The sequence below is a fragment of the Hyperolius riggenbachi genome, chromosome 5 (genome assembly GCF_040937935.1).
Source record: "Hyperolius riggenbachi isolate aHypRig1 chromosome 5, aHypRig1.pri, whole genome shotgun sequence".
Lineage (NCBI taxonomy): Eukaryota > Metazoa > Chordata > Amphibia > Anura > Hyperoliidae > Hyperolius > Hyperolius riggenbachi.
The window spans coordinates 411,472,110-411,490,109 of NC_090650.1; the positions used below are offsets into that span (position 1 = coordinate 411,472,110).

Below are 18,000 nucleotides of genomic sequence, written 5' to 3' on the forward strand. Positions count from 1 at the left end.
GCTCCTGGAAGCTGACCTGTGCCCTCGCCGCAGCTCCATTGGCTCCCGGTCCCCTCTGGTGCAGATGCTGACCTCGCTAGGTCAGCATCTTCCTGCGTTCCACTGTGCGGCTCACCGAGTCGCACTGACATCATCCGGGCTGTTCTGCAAAGGCGCAGAACTACTGCGCTTTCGCAGTACAGTCCGGATGACGTCAGTGCGACTCAGAGCCGCTCACGCAGGCGCAGTGGGCATCTTGCGCCAGAGGGGAACCTGGACCACCAGCGTTAAAGCGGAGCTGAAGATTGGGCACTGGACGGCTGGCAGGGGCTGGAGGAATAATTTTTTAATTTTAAAATTCCTCGGATGCGTCTTTTAAAGTGGCCATTAACAATACAATTGTCTGGGTGATCAATCATCAGATTCAATCGTAATATCTATCAAAAACAGCGAAAGTATGTGTTGTTCCGCTCAAAACCTCCATCCCTCCGACTGTGCAGGAACCAGGCTGCTCAGCCCCCCCCCCCCCCCCCCCCCCCCGATGTCCGTGAAAGTGTAGTCCGTGCGAAATTGGAGGAGGATAAAAATGCTTTATTCAATTGGGCATAATACAAGCCAAAATTCAAGAACACCGCATGCTGTGTTGTTCTTGGATTTTAGCTTGTATTATGCCTGATTGACTAAAGCATATTTATCCTCACCCGATTTTGTGCGGACTAAACTTTCACCATCTATCAGAAACAATCGTTTGGGCCCACTAACAGTAGGAAAGCTGCACACCAATTTGCTAAGAATGATGCAACTGATATGGAAAATTAGCAAATTAGACAGTAGCTTTCCTTACATTAGTGGGCCAAAACAATTGTTTCCGATCAATATTTGTATTGAATTGGACGATCGATTGTCCACAGAATTGGTTGTTAATTAGCACCTTTAGAAATACACACGAATCCCGCCACTCACATATACTAAGCTTTCCCTCACTAGATTTCCTCTTTTCCCTTAGAATAGATTGTAAGCCTTTGGCAGGGTTCTCCTTTCCCTAGTGTAGGTTGGTCACCAATTCACAAGTCGTTTGAACTACTGTACTTGTTTTTGTGAATGCCGATATGGTACGCGCACAGTATTTAAACGAGTTGGCCGTTTAGTTAGTCAGCACATGTGTACATAATGGTCACGCAAGCAACAAGTTGTGCGGTTCATCGTGCATTAAGTTGCACATGTACATACCTTAAGAAGAGCTGTCAATAAGGTGTAGGACAAGAACCGTTTTACTTATAAGCCATCATTTGTTAAAGCGTCACTATTGCTGGAAAAAATAATTGTAATACACATGTACATATACATACAGGAGGTACATTTATCCCAAACCAAATAAAACTATAAATGTCTCTTTCCCCTGACCGCCCCACTCATAACCCAGTCCCATGCACGGCTCCAGGACTTCTCAAGCGCTGCTCCAACACTATGGAACTCCCTACCTCCACCCGTTAGAACAGCTCCCTCCAACATCTTCAAGAAGGGCCTCAAAACTCCCCTTTTCATTCTGGCCCACCACCCCTCACAAGTGCGCCAAACACGCAGCTGAACTCTGGACCCCTACCTTTCGTGCCCCTACCTCTAGATTGTAAGCCTGGGGGCAGGGTCCTCCTTTTGTGTCCTACCTGATCATGCACCTTCATTACTGTGCACCCATGCTATGCATCTGAGTGAACCAAACTTGCCTAATCTCCATGCTCCATCCAGTGACTAAGCATTACCTTGTACTCATACTGTGCAATCTGGTTTTTCTTGTATTCCTGTATTGTCATATTGCTGTATGTCACCCTAAATATTGTCTGTAACCTAAACTAATGTCCAGCGCTGTGTAATATGTTGGCGCTTTATAAATACAATACATAAATAAAAAATAAACTCCCCGTGAAGTTATCACAGTGGGTATTACTAATCTGACAGCCCTGGCAAGTTTCTGGAGGAAAAATATTTATTAAATGGTGGATTCTCAAAATTTCCTTCAGGCTAGGTTCACAGTGGCCAGTTGTATAACTCACGTTATAATGACTGAACGGCAATGGAGACTGACCGTAGACGTTATACAAAGCCTGCATGCAGCGAGTTAGAAAAACGCTATCTGTTACTGTGAACAGGCCAATAGAATTGTATGGGCAATGAGTTGTCATGCAAAATTATTCTGCAATGCAACTGATCACTGTGAACAGGGCATCATTCTTTTGAAAAACACTCTCCAACAAGGGCCTTATACAAAGATGCCAACCAGCCTCCCTGCAGTTAGATTAATACTAGGAGCTAAAAGTAACAGCTACATAGGAAAAAATAAACACTCGTGGTGTTTAGTATTTATATAGCGCCGACATATTACGATTACGTACAGTGTATATATATATATATATATATATATATATATATATATATATATATATATATATATATATATATATATATATATATATATATATATATATATATATATATATAGTCTTGTCACTAACTGCCCCTCAAAGGAGCTCACAATCTAATCCCTACCATTGCCATATGTCTATATTATGTAGTGTAAGTACTGTAGTCTAGGGCCAATTTTTTTTTAGGGGTAGCCAATTAACTTATCCGTATGTTTTTGGAATGTGGGAGGAAACCGGAGTGCCCGGAGGAAACCCACGCAGACACGGAGAGAACATACAAACTCTTTGCAGATTGTGCCCTGGCTGGGATTCGAACCAGGGACCCAGCGCTGCAAGGCGAGAGAGCTAACCACTACGCCACCGTGCTGCCCAATATATAAATATATCTATATATCTCTATCTATCTATATCTATCTATATCTATCTATATCTATCTCTATCTACACACACACACTTACCTAAAGGATCATTAGGAACACCTGTTCAATTTCTCATTAATGCAGTTATCTAATCAACCAATCACATGGCAGTTGCTTCAATGCATTTAGGGGTGTGGTCCTGGTCAAGACCATCTCCTGAACGCCAAACTGAATGTCAGAATGGGAAAGAAAGGCGATTTAAGCAATTTTGAGCATGGCACAGTTGTTGGTGCCAGAGGGGCCGGTCTGAATATTTCACAATCTGCTCAGTTACTGGGATTTTCACGCACAACCATTTCTAGGGTTTACAAACAATGGTGTGAAAAGGGAAAAACATCCAGTATGCGGCAATCCTGTGGGTCGAAAATGCCTCGTTGATGCAAGAGGTGAGAGGAGAATGGGCCGACTGATTCAAGCTGATAGAAGAGCAACGTTGACTGAAATAAAAACCACTCGTTACAACAGAGGTATGCAGCAAAGCTTTTTTGTGAAGCCACAACACACACAACCTTGAGGCGGAAGGGGCTACAACAGCAGAAGACCCCACCGGGTACCACTCATCTCCACTACAAATAGGAAAAAGAGGCTACAATTTGCATGAGCTCACCAAAATTGGACAGTTAAAGACTGGAAAAATGTTGCCTGGTCTGATGAGTCTCGATTGAGTCAGAATTTGGCGTAAACAGAATGAGAACATGGATCCATCATGCCTTGTTACCACTGTGCAGGCTGGTGGTGGTGGTGTAATGGTGTGGGGGATGTTTTCTTGGCACACTTTAGGCCCCTTAGTGTCAATTGGGCATCGTTTAAATGCCACGGGCTACCTGAGCATTGTTTCTGACCATGTCAATCCCTTCAGGACCACCATGTACCCATCCTCTGATGGCTACTTCCAGCAGGATAATGCACCACGTCACCAAGCTCGAATCATTTCAAATTGGTTTCTTGAACATGACAAGGAGTTCACTGTACTAAAATGGCCCCCACAGTCACCAGATCTCAACCCAATAGAGCATCTTTGGGATGTGATGGAACGGGAGCTTCGTGCCCTAGATGTGCATCCCACAAATCTCCATCAACTGCAAGATGCTATCCTATCAATATGGGCCAACATTTCTAAAGAATGCTTTCAGCACATTGTTGAATCAATGCCACGTAGAATTAAGGCAGTTCTGAAAGGGGGTCAAGCACCGTATTAGTATGGTGTTCCTAATAATAGAGAGAGAGAGAGAGAGAGAGAGAGAGAGAGAGAGAGAGAGAGAGAGAGAGAGAGAGAGAGAGAGAGAGAATATATATATTGAGGAAGATAGCGCGCATATATACATTATATATATATAACATTTTATATGTATGCACATGCATGTATTTTACTCTTTTTATTGTGGCCATTTAAAAGGTTAATGAACGTAACTTGCATTTTGCACTTGGAAATTATAGTAAAGAAGGGTGTCAGATGTTGGACATGAGCTTACAATACCCTCCATTTCACTACTTATGCCACTGACCCTAAAATCACAAGAAGGAAAAAAGGGAAAAAAAAAAAAAACTAAAGCAGACAACAAATATATGAAATACTGTATAAAGGTCTACAAAAATTCCAAACTACAAAATAAATATTTTAGTTTTTAATAGTCTATTTATACATTTCTAGTAATTCTAGAGAGCAAGCATATTAAGAGGAAGTGCTGTACAGAGAACAGTGACCAATACACAACATCATTTATTTAGGTTTGCTGAAGAATTTTTCTCCTCTGTATGTCGGTATATATAAAAGCTGTGTTTTTCAAATTTTGTCAGGAACCAAGTCCAACAAAGGCTTATTATAAGACGAAAGCTTACCATTTACTCATCTCTAAGTTAGCCAATAAATGGTATCATCCTTAAAGGAGCCACACACCATACCATTTTTTAAATATCTGTTCAATTCAAAAATTGCAATCAATTTTTCTGACTGATTGTAACTTTTCAAAAACATGACCAATGTACCACACATCTATGTTCAATTTTTCCCCAATTATAATAAAAATGATTGTAAACTGAGAAAAGTTGTAGGGTGTGTATATTAATAAATTGACAATCTAACACACACCATAGAATCTTTAGAAAACAGAAGAAAAATTTCCAGCATTCCGGATCGAAAAAAAAAACAAAAAAACGAGAAATCCGATCGGATTTTTCAGTCGAATGGGAAAAAAAAACGCTTTCAATTTTTTCGGGAGATCCGATCATATTTATCGAATTGCCATAAAATCGGATCATTTTATTGTATCTTGTGTGGCCACTGGCCACCTTTATTCAAAACTTCTTGCTTTTACTGATGGCTAACATAGTACAACACTCTACTTGCTAATATGCATCAATAACCAACCATCAACAGTTCTCACAAGCTAATGTTCCTACCAAAGTCTAGGAATCAATTATCAAAAGTCAAGGAACCTACAGTATACTATTTAGGATGTTGACGAAAAGCCATGCAAACACATAGGGGACATACAAACTCCATTTTGTTAGGTATTTGAACTTGGAACTAAAGAGTGTCTTTATACAGAGAGGTTAAAAAAAAAAAAAAAAAGTTTCCAGGATGTTCCCACTGGTGAGGTTTCTCCTCAGTCTCTGACCTTGGGACCTCCATAAACACTCATGGCTCCGATAAGAACTCAGTTGGTCATGGGCACAGAAATATTAGACAGACCAAATAATCTACCTACCTCCATCCAGTTGGAGATACTAACGCTCTGGACGGGCAGAAAACACAGTTTTTCAAAATGAAAATACAAAAGCAATAAAAAATCCACAAGAGTCTGGATCTGCCACCCACACTCCAAAATTAGGCCACTGGCTTTTCACCGCTAGTTAGAATTGTTTGTTGCTCACTGATACTATTAGGGAACTTCCATTATAATGTGACCATTAGAGGACTTCTATTATAATGTGACTAGTAGACCTTAGCCGGTTTAAAAATGAGCTCTAGGTCTCTGTGACACCACCGCATGTTAGTGCGCAAGCACCCGCCGCGCACATACCGGCCCGGCTCCGTCCTCCTGTCGGAACACTGTCCGTGCTGCACAAACACATGGACAGGATGACGCAGGGACAGTGGGAAACAGTAAATTCGGGCGCCTGAGGCTAGTGGACAAATCGGGCGCCGCCATTCACTCCTATAATAAATATCGTTTAATGGGCGCCCGATAGGAAAAAAGGGCGCCGGAGAAAACTAACGTTTTAAAAGCGGCGCCCGGAGACTTAATGTGTAATCATGAGAAACAGTAATAAAACATTATTTAATGATTTATACATTTTTAAATATTATTTTTAAACGAAAAACAGTACAATATTTTTTTCCAAACATTATTTTTAAACGAAAAACAGTACTTTTTTTTTTTTTTTTTTTTACATTATTTTTAAACGAAAAAACCAACAGGGGGGTCTTAGGTTTAGGCACCAACAGGGGGGTCTTAGGTTTAGGCACCAACAGGGGGTCTTAGGTTTAGGCACCAGCAGGGGGGTCTTAGGTTTAGGCACCAACAGGGGGGTCTTAGGTTTAGGCACCAACAGGGGGGTCTTAGGTTTAGGCACCAACAGGGGGGTCTTAGGTTTAGGCACCAACAGGGGGGTCTTAGGTTTAGGCACCAACAGGGGGTCTTAGGTTTAGGCACCAACAGGGGGGTCTTAGGTTTAGGCACCAACAGGGGGGTCTAGGGGTTAGGGGTAGGTACAGGGAGGGTTACTTAGGCACCAACAGGGGGGGTCTTAGGTTTAGGCATCAACAGGGGGGTCTAGGGGTTAGGGGTAGGTACAGGGAGGGTTACTTAGTAATTTTTTTTTTAAACGTTATTATACGTTTTACTATTTAAACGAAAGATTAACGTTTTTACAATTGCAGATTTAATGCACATTATTTAATGATTTATAACTTTAAAAAACATTAATTTTAAACGAAAAACAGTACAATACATTTTTAAACGTTATCCATGCTTATCGTTAAAAACCCGGCGCCCTTTTTTCCCAGCGCCCCTTTTTAACGTACGCGGGACAGTGGGTTATATAGGATTTGCTGGGTCTCTGTAAAATCACATGCTCATGCATCTTATACTCTGTTTGCATGTATAACCTTGTGCTATGTTGCTCGTTTGCAACCTCTCAGTCTGTCACCCTTTGTTTACATTGTAAGTATCCCTATTTATTGTCCAGCACTGTGTAATATGTTGACGCTTTAGAAGTACAATAAATAAAAACAATAACAGTAATTCAGCAGAAAATCAGGCCTTTTCACAAAATCCTTTCACTGCAGGTATTTGACACAGACAATTGTTCAGTTGTGCATGAGAAACTGGAGGCTGTACACTGTACTGGTCAACATCATCCAGATTTGTGTAAAAAGATATTTTTTGTTCATCACTGCTGAATTGGCCATGTAAAACCATTCATCTGCTGCCTAGATACTGGGAAACCTAATTAGCTCAGAAGCCAGGGGAAAGCACCTGTCCAGCTTTCAAGATCCACCATCCTTACTTCGCAGTATAGGTAGGCTTGCACCATTACATATATGCTCATTCTGCTAAGTTATTGATATTTCCTGGATTTAAAAATGAGAGAGAGCGAGAGAGAGAGCGAGAGCGCGCGCGAGAGAGAGAGAGAGAGCGAGAGCGAGAGAGACTCTGTATCTACATGCAAACTTTTTGCGGACCTGAACTCAGAACGTCCTCTGCGCTCTAAAAAATACACAACAGCATGACCACCTTAGAAGAAAACACATTTCTTTGTTTCAGCTGATACAAATCCTAAAATAAATCTGCTCAGTTTCTACTTCCTGATTCATGGAAGCAGGCATATTTTTAACAGCCTGTGCTTTCAAATGGCCTTATCTGCTATCTCTGCTGTGGCAGTCACGTGATACAGGAGAGATCAAAGTACAACTAGTGATTAGTCACAGGTGAGGGGTAATTAGAGAAGTGCACCCAGTATGTATTTAGAGAGTTTATCCTGTCTATGTTTCATTCTGTCCTGTGCAAGAGTTCAGGTTCACTTTAAAGTGTTAACTGTCGGGCATAAAATCAAAAATCACTTCTTTATTTTTATCTGGTAAACAAGTAATAAGGATGCTAACCAGGCAATCCAAAAGTTAAAATCCCTATTACTTTTCTTGTTGATAAATGATCCTTCCCCAGTTTACCTTACTCTTATTTGGCACACACAAAATTTGGTACACAAAAAGGAAGTTGCAGGGCATGCTGGGTTGTCCTTTTTTGCTTCTCTACTTCCCCTCAAACTTAACTAATGCAGCCTGATTGCCTGAAGCCTCTTTCCCTCTCGTTTTCCCCTCCCACATCTCTGTTCCTCTCTGATTGGCCAATATTTCTCATGCTCAGATAATGCACTTTCTATAGTGAAGGACGGGCAAATCAGGAGAGTAAGGGAGGAAATTACATCAGGATTGACTTCAAAATAGCCACAGTTAAAATGGGAAATGCTAAGAAGGATTTTCTCTTTTTTTACTGTAGAACAATCACTAAAATCAGAACGTGGACAGTGCAATACATATGTTATGTAAGTAGAGCAAGAATTTACTTATATATGTTTTTTTTTTCTGAGATAGTATGGCTGACCGCTCTTCTTTAACAAGTGAAATGCAAGTATGATAAAATCTCTTGTGTAACAAATCTGGGATGAGCTCATTCGGTATGAAGTCATAAATGACAATTCTTTAACATATGTCTCTGATGAGCAGCACATTGATTACAAGTGTTTTTAATTAGTCTTTTTTTTCAAAATGTGTTTAATTAACGCTGAGTAAAGTACATCTGAACCCAGAGTAGCATCTGAAATGAAGACAGATTTTTGAATCACATGAAATAACCCCGGCGGATTGACTTACAGCATGGAAAAAACATTAGAAAGAAGATGAGCAGATGGCGGCTGTACTTGGCCATGTGCTGCTGCATGAATCACTGGTTTACATTGCAAATATTCTGTGTATCATGTTAAAAATGGAATTGAAATTAGCAATGCGGTACTGATGTATTAAATGGGCAATATACTGGAAAATATGGATGGTATGGGATGTATGGAAAATAAATTGTATGTAAAGGAAGTAGAGATTGGAGCACAGTTAATTGCCTGGAAATCCCAACCAGAGATGGTCAACGAGAGTTTAATTCAGTTTTACATCAAAATTTAGTGCAGATTGTATACAGTCTAGAATTAAGTTAAACTCAGCAGAAAGTGTGTTTAAACTGGCCTAATTCCAAACTGCACAAATTTGTGTGCAGTTTGAATTATTAGCATCTCACCAACCATCTGTAGTCCCCATTAGGCTTGCTTCTACTGTTACCTCATTTAAAGAGACACTGAAGTGAAAAAAAAAGTATGGTATAATGATTTGTATGTGTAGTACAGAAGAAGAACATAAAACATTAGAAATAAGAAATAAAACATTAGGAGCAGAAACATAAGTCTAATCTTGTTTCCAGTACACGAAGAGTTAGGAAACTCCAGTTATCTTTTAAAGTTGCAGAGAGCTCTGACTTCTGAAGCTTGTTATCTCAACTGTCAATCGTATTTTCTTTTTTTCTCCAGAGGACAGGTTAAAGGGATACTCAAGTCAAAATTAAAAAATGATTTTTACTCACCTGGGGCATCCCTCAGCCCCACTACGATCCTCCTGTCCCCGCCGGCAGCTACTTCCGGGTTCGGCAACAGCCACCGACAGGCTGGGAACGCGAGCGTTCCCAGCCTGTCGGCGGCTGTCGCCGAACCCGGAAGTAGCTGCCGGCGGGGACAGGAGGATCGTAGCGGGGCTGCGAGGGCACCATACGGCTTAAGGGGGCTGAGGGATGCCCCAGGTGAGTAAAACTCATTTTTTAATTTTGACTTAAGTATCCCTTTATCAGTTCACTGGCCTACTCTGTAAAATCATTTAGAATGCTAGGTAGTGTGTTAACTGCAAATATTTGAGAATGATGCAATGTTATAAAAAAAACACTATGTAACTGAAAATAAAAATGAGAATATTTTCTTTGCTACTAATGTTCTAGTAATTATCTGTACTACACAACCAATTCTATCTTTTTTTTTTTTTTTTTTTTTTGCTTCAGTGTCTCTTTAAACAAGCCCTCAAAACCCAACTTTGCAAACTCACCCATCTTTCTCGCTCTCTTTTTCTCTGAACCATCACTATCTACTAACCATCACTAACTACCTAGCCATATTTCCATTCCCCCTATCTAAAGGTACATACACACGTCGGATTTTCGCAAACGACTCGTCGCTTGGCGGATCGCTCAACTCCAGTCTTATAAGCTGAACGAAAGATTATACACACGCCCGATTTGACGTCCAAATGACGGGTCGCTTGTGAAAATCTGACGTGTACGAGCCTTAATGTATGCTATGGTCTCCTACTGCCTAGATTGTAATATCAACTGGACAAGGTCCTCTCCTCTTCCTGTGCCATAGCTCGTATACTGTATTTGTTATATATGGTTTGTCTTCTGCTGCTCCTATTTATTTTACAGCACTTCAAAATAAATCAGTACTTTATAAAATATAATTATATATATATATATATATATATATATATATATATATATTTAACAAACATCAGCTGCAAAGAAATTGCATTTCTCAACTAAAGTATCATACGATCTTTTGCAAGATGAAACTACTGGTGCCTCCTGTAGAGTCCATTACGGGCTACACTTCCCAGATGATGCTATCACCCTGGGAGGCATATCAAAGAGCAAATAACGATTGACTGAGTGTTAGTGCAAGGTGGAAGTGTGGATGAGGCTTCTACGTAACACCAATTCCTGAAGGCAATATATTGCTCTGTTGGCCAGACGCCTGTTGTCATTCCAACACAGGAAGTGTGGCTGTATTGATTGGTTCAGCATCGTTCGCAGGCAAATGCAAGTGGTAACAGATGAACAAGAATAACCAAGGTGTACTTGCTGTAAAAAAAGTTATTTAAAGTGGATCCAATATAAAAACTTTTACTCATTGCATAATTGTGTTCCTTCCATATAGTTTATAGGGCATTCCTCAAGCCAAATACTTTATGTTTTTAATATCCTAATTCCCTATAAACTAAACAAGCCTCGCCCACAGCTCCTCCAGTGCATAGGCACTCTGAGACCCATGTAGCAAGGGCTTATGGGAGCTCAGTCTGGGCAGGAGGAGGTTACTAGCCAGAGATTTCAGAGGCAGAGGGGAGGAGATGGGAGTGACGTTTTCACAGGCTGAGGGGTGGAGATGAAGAGCAGCTTACCTGTGTGTAATGATCACAAGCAAAATATGGCTGCTCTAATATCACAGGAAGAAATAATCTACTGTTGAAGCGGTTTGCAGCTAGATTTGCTGTGTAAACTTTAGATATATAGACAAGTTACTTGTTATAGTTTTTCATCTCGGATCCGCTTTAAGCAGGATTAGCGGGAACATCCCTCAAGCATTATAGCACTGCTGTTACAACATGAGTTGACAATAAAGACCACCCTATGATGTGCACTAATCAGTTTAGTCCAGTGTTGCCAACTCATCCCTTTAATTACTGACACATCTAAGTTATACAGGTTCTGGGGCTATTTGCACATAATCAGTGCCTTAACTGCATCTACCTAGCCACGAAATCTGTATAATTCATATGTGTCAGTAATTAGAGGGATGAGTTGGCAACACTGCTTTAGTCTTTAAATCCTAACTCTACATTTTTTTTTTTTATAAACTATCCATGCCCCTTCCTAATTAATACTATATAATGAAACCATCTTGCAAAGCTAGAGCCTGCAGATACCATTGCAAGGGTCCCGATTCTCCACTTCCCTTCCAAGTTTCAGAATTGTAGGCAGGGAACCACCCTTTAAAGCATCTACCCCTCCTGTCTGCTCCCTTCATAGCATTAAAGTGTAGCTAAAATCTGCAATGACTGTCTTAACATGTACAGCAACCATAATGAATTACATCGATCGAACCAGCTCATGGTCCTTTACAGTTAAGACTTTGAGGAGAACTTTGCTTTCTTGCTCTAATTAATTTCTCATGTTTTAATGTTGACGGTCCACTGCCTACGTTGTTGGCTAATGGGAAACTATTTGCAGCCTACCTTTCTCCACTCGCTGAAGCATGCTGCTTCTGCTCATGCACAAATCACAGGTAGAAGAAAACGTGAGCAGCATAAGCTGGAGAGCACAGGCTCCTCCTCTGTGCGAGTATGTGAGCTCAAAGAGTGAGCAGCAGGCTTGAGTGTGCAGAGAAAATTAGGCTATAATGGCCCATAATGTCTCATCATCCAAAGGAGTAGGCATTAATAAGTGTTGGTATAGGGAGAGGAGGCTGAGCCAGCACTGCAGTTAGGGTACTTTATTGAAAAAGGCACTTACAGTTAAACAGCAGCCAGGTGTCAAGGCAGGTTAAGTGGGCACCAGGTCTGTGTCCCCCTGCGGACATCCGTTTCGCACTAACAGCGCTTGTTCACCGCAATGGGGCACCTTCCCCATTGCGGTGAACAAGCGCTGTTAGCGCGAAACGGACGTCCGCAGGGGGACACAGACCTGGTGCCTACTTAACCTGCCTTGACACCTGGCTGCTGTTTAACTGTAAGTGCCTTTTTCAATAAAGTACCCTAACTGCAGTGCTGGCTCAGCCTCCTCTCCCTATACCCACGAATATACTGTTTATTCTTGCCGGAGCACGCAGCTCAGAGGGACCTACATCCTTACAGCGCATTATACAGCATAGCCCAGCCTGGCCTCCTGTAGCAATCCTAGTTGAGTGCTGGAACTTTACTTGCTCTTGCCCATACTGACATTAATAAGTTTTGTATTATCATGCAACGAGTTTTCATTACAACTAGGTAGCAAGCTTTTTCTACTACCACTGAAGGAAAAGGTGTTTGGCTGCTGTCATTTCAAGTGTCTACATGTGGAGAAAGTTCTATTGAAAAGTTCAGATATACGAAGTTCATTCATACATTCTAGACTGTGATAAAGGCTCCATACATGTGCTATATAACTTTGCTCCACCAGGAGTAACATTACGAGAGGAGGGAGAGGAATGTAGTACAGTTACATGTGATCAACGTAACAGGAGAACCAAACAAAAGCGGTTAGCGTCTTCTAGTGTTTAGGAGCTGGACAGCCCAAAAAAATGTTTCCATGGCTCACCAGCTTGGCTCATCATTGGCATTCCAGAGGATTCTTGCTGGTTTTCCCACGAAGAAGTACTTAATGCTGCCTCTTCTGAGCTGCCACTTAACCTTTCTAAGAGCGCAGACCCTGTCATGTCATCCTCAGTGTGCATGCCTTGTATTGTTGAAAGAAACACGATAAAGTGATGCTGCATTTATCTGCCACTTTCCAACATTACGAACACACAAGACACAGATGGACAGACGAGACAGACACATACGGGACTTCCGTGTTCCCTCAGACAGGTGGGCGACACGACAAAGAGGACTTTGATTTGCTAGATGGTCCTGCTTTCCACCGGGCTGCTTATCAGAGCTGGTGTAAAGTTGGTGCACCTGGAAAACCAGCCTCTTGCCCTAGAGCAGGTTACATCTATACAAGTGATAAATGGACAAACCTGGGTTTCTTGGTGGCACCTCCTTAATTTCATTGCTAAGCTCGTCTACTGTCACATCTGTTAACACAAAGAAATACAAATGTTACTGCAGCTTCTGGTGAAAAACCCGTAATCTATAAGCTCTATGTAGCATAAAACTTATTTTTTAAAAATGGGGCTGTTTGCAGAACTTTCCATCTTTGAAGATGAGGATTGGTCTCTGGAGTAAATATCCTAAGCTTTTTTTTGTGGTGAAAGGATAGAGGGGACAAAGAAAGACCCTCAAATATTATGAGCCGCACTGGCTGCCTAAAGACCCTTTATAGACCCACAAGCCTTGAAGTTAAAAACGTATCCAGCCTTTGATATGAGGCGCCACAAAGTGTCTTGAATAAAACTAAAGAGGAGGGTTGCCATAACCAAATGGATGTCCAATCAAAACACCCCCCGCCCCCAAACCACCATCTACATCTGTTAGGTGTGCTTTCAGATGATAGTATAGCCTAAGCAGTTAGAACATTTATAAAAATCTTTTTTTCTCGTCTAATTGCTCTTAAACAGACCCTGAAGCGAGTCTAAATCCACTTTTTAAACTTTTATTAATGTTAAGCACTATAAGCCCTGCTAAACCTGCCACATCCCCGCGGCAAAACGAGGGTTTTATACCCCCAAATCCCCTGTGCAAAATACACGACTTTCTTAGTCGTGGATTTTGCTACTCACGGAGGTAGAGCTTTGAGCTGCAGCTCTGCCTCCATGCAGGTCAATCCACCGCGGATCTCTGCTTCTCGCCGCCCCTCTCAGTGATGGAAGATTGAGAGGGGCGGGGAGAGGCGGCGATCAGCAGGGAAAGATGCTAAGAGGCAGAGTTACAGCCCTAAGCTCTGCCTCAAGCAGGAAGCGCTCCCCAGACTCAGCAGAGGGGATTTGGGGGGTATAAACCCCTAGTTTTGCCGCAGGGATGCAGCGGTTTAGCAGGGCTTATAGTGCTTAACATTAATAAAAGTTAAAAAGTGGATTTAGACTCACTTTAGAGTCTCTTTAAGTGGATAGCTTCAGACCCTCCAACTATTGGCAAATGGAAGAAGAAAGAAACGGATCTACTTACATAAGAGTAGGAAATTGTAATTTAATATGGAAACATTAGATCTCTAGACTGAAACTCTGTCAACTGAAAGTGAGGTTATATGAATAAAAACTATGAGGATTATGATAATTCTTTGAATCTATAGTAATGTGAAAAGAGAGCAAAGGATATCAATGATTTGCTTATAATTTGCTTTAGCTAGAATTTAAAGATCACTGCCTCATCTAACCAACCCCTTTGTCTACTCCTCCAGTGTCTCCACCCCGCTACGCTCGCAAGTACAGGGACCTCCCCCTTTTTGTTTCCGGTCCAATCCGGTTCCCATCCAGTTGGGGAGCGTTATGATTACTGGACAGGAAACCAGCGATTGATAACAGTATGCAAAGATACTGAGACTGAAACCAGAATAGGAGGCAATAGTGTTTATTGCAAAGCACTCTAGGTGCAAAATGTGCATCCAACATAACACAAATACATGCATATGACAATATCCCAGTAACATGCAAATTTAGTGCAAACCACATGCAGTCACTCTATCTACAGGAAATTACCATGCAACCGAGGAAATACAGTATATACACAGACAACCGAGTACCCTGCCTATCTAGCTATCTATAAGGCAATATACAGTAGATATATACAATCATGAGCAGTATCAAAGAAGCGGGCCGTAAGTAAAAGTCAGGATGGAATATCAGGGTTGGCAACAGATTAGCAGGTGCAGGCAGGCAAAAAAAAAAAAAAAAAAAAAAAAAGGGACATTCAGGACAGGCTAACACCAACCTGGGCAAACTACTGCCCGCAGGCAACACAGGCCAGGACAAACGAAGGCCCGCGCGAAACACAGGCCAGGGCAAACTACGGCCCGCGGGCCAGGTTCGGACCATGGCTGCTATGAAGCCGGCCCGACTGTTCTTCTCGGACGCCTGGTAGGGATCAATACTCAATCCCTTGGGCAACAGTGCAGTGCCAACAGTGTACAAATGTATTATCAGTCTCCGGGCTATTGACAGCATCTGTTGCTAAGATTTCCTGCATTACACAATGAAATGGGGCCTAGGCAAGACAGCAGTTTGTGCCCAACGCTGATGAGGTTTTTTTTTTTTTTTTTTTTAGTAAAATTTATTTGGGTCTGGCATCCAGGCCACTAGACTCTCTCCAGGCCCTAGGCAACTGCCTAGGTTTGCCTTGTGGATGATCCAGCTGTTTCAATCCAATCAACAGTATTGACACTAGAAAAAGTTTGAAATGCACATTAATGTAATTCTGTTAGGGCCCTTTTCCACTTGCAATCGCTAGCGTTCACGCTGAACGCTAGCGATTGCTGAATCGCAAAGCCGGCGATTTCCCGACGTTTGCGGCCGCGATTTTGCTATGCTATGCACTGCATAGCAAAATCGCGGCAAATATCGCTCCGCCGCGCGTTCGCGTTGCTGTAAAAAACGAATCGCGGTAGTGGAAATGACTTACCGCGATTCCTATGTTAAAAAGCAAACCGTAGCGATTGTAAAATCGCTAGCGGTTTGCGACTTTGCGATTCAGCCAGCACAAACCGCTGGTGGAAAAGGGCCCTTAATGCAGATTAAATAAAGGTATAGCTTTCAGCAAGTGACATTTCTGGTGTTGATTAAGATGGGAAGAGAAAGAAATGTTTCTGTCTGAAGCAGATATTCCCAACTGTAGAAGGATAGTCCATCAGCCTCAGGATAGCATATATATTTGCGGGGAGTCTTAATGGGGTGAGAGGTCCATCACACCTCCCAATCTCACTGAGTTCAAAATCGCATCACAATTCTCATAAGACTCAACCCTATTTAGGCGTTCTATCAAATCCATATTTATTGCCAGATATGTATACAGCATACAGACAGCACAACGTTGTTTCGGGCATTGGCCCTTTATCAAGTGCTCCCACTGCAGCAGATATTCCCACCCTCTGAGTTGAAGAGGACTAAAGTCGGCAGCATGAATGACGGATGGATACTGAAGGTTTCTGTCCATGGAGTGGTAAAAAAAACCAGCAAGCAGGGGCCTGGCTAAAGCAATATCTAGGCCCTGACTGCAGTGCAACAGCTGACTATTCCTTTGAGTTGTGGGACATTGCAACAAATATTCCGTTGTGATCTGAAGCTGTAATGGTTTAGGCACATTGGGTGTCACATGATCAGACACAAGAACATAACATTCACAAGTGTTCCAAGCTTTTGGAAATGAATCATGGCAAACCATGATCCACTTACAGTCTTTTAACGTTAGTCACTGAAATGCACACAACCTGGTCATTCGCTTCTACGGGGAGGCAAACAGGTACAGTGTTCCGGAATGACAGAGGCATAGACACGGTAGATTAGCTTCTGAAAGGCACGACCATCAACAGCGATTACTATTGGGATTTGTTGTAAAAAACTGTATACGGGGAGCCCACACCTTGTTCAAGATTTGCTCAAGCTAGGGTGTGCTAGGGAGGATCATAAGAACTCATGTAAGGCAGAAATCTGGCACTCCAGATTGAGATCAGATCATTATTTGATCCTTACGCTGTGATGAACACACCAAAGTTTCGTGGTCATAGCAGACCCCTTCTTCATGGTGAAAAGACACCCTCCCTATTCCTTACTTTTCACAAAGTTACTATTCCCTGTTCAAAGCTATGCAGAAGCCTTGCAAGGTCACCCATCTCTCTAAAGACAGAGGTGCCCAGAAAACAGCTGTCAGTGAGGGGACTCGTAGCACCCACAAAGATTGGTGTAGTCAGGAAATATGGACTGTGGTGCAAAATGGCAATGGTGCATCAATTTCAGGCTGACTGTGTAGGATGGGTTGAAGTGTGACCACCATATCTTTCAAGTGAGCCTAAATCACGAGTGTACGACCACAGAAGCTTGTTTTTCATTGTATGCGTCACTTTACCATCAAGTTATTAATATATACAAACAGGTTTTTAACTTACAGTGCACAGAGATGGGCACGGTTCACACATAATTGCGAAAAAGATTACAGTTTTTGCACACAAAAATCTGCATTCTTATGCAAATTTTCACATGCGGTTTTTCAGAACAGCTAATGAAGGTCAATGGAAATTTGCACGCGGTGTGTGAATTTATGCTACAAGGTTTTTTTCCCCTCCACGCATGCAAAAACGTGAATTTTAGAAAAAGTTGATTCTCCATTGACTCACAAGGTGTGCGGCAAATGTGTTTTCGCACTTTTGCAAAATGCACACAAATTTTAACAAGTATGATTGGCACCATGCCCAGCATGAAATCAGATGTTTACTGATTCACAATAGCAACATGAGAACAGTGCATATGCAAAACATATGCAGATACTAAAGCCACACTCCAGTCCTACATACACACAAAGTAAACCAGGTGTATATGCGTTAACCCCCACCCACAAAATGATATGCAGTTTTATAAAGAATAATCTATATACATATCTGCAATGCATGCTTTCCTTTTTCGCTCCTTTCCTCATCCTCTGGTTGCCGCAGATCCTAAAGTGCCACTCAGCCCCGCCCCCTTCTCCTGCCACG

At 41.9% G+C, this 18,000-nt stretch overlaps 1 protein-coding gene across 6 annotated transcripts in view; it reads right to left on the minus strand.

Moving 5' to 3' along the window:
* Positions 1 to 18,000, minus strand: part of ENPP2 (ectonucleotide pyrophosphatase/phosphodiesterase 2) — a 201,861-nt gene that overhangs the window by 40,272 nt on the left and 143,589 nt on the right. For 4 of the 6 annotated variants that reach the window (XM_068237970.1, XM_068237967.1, XM_068237965.1 and 1 more), the window contains 2 exons: positions 13,400 to 13,456; positions 12,979 to 13,116 (listed from right to left, as the gene is read on the minus strand). The exons of 1 other annotated variant lie outside the window; for it this stretch is intronic. In XM_068237970.1, coding sequence (XP_068094071.1) covers positions 12,979 to 13,116; positions 13,400 to 13,456 — 195 coding nt within the window. The remainder of the gene's footprint in view (positions 1 to 12,978; positions 13,117 to 13,399; positions 13,457 to 18,000) is intronic. One more of the 6 variants, XM_068237968.1, reaches the window with a different exon arrangement.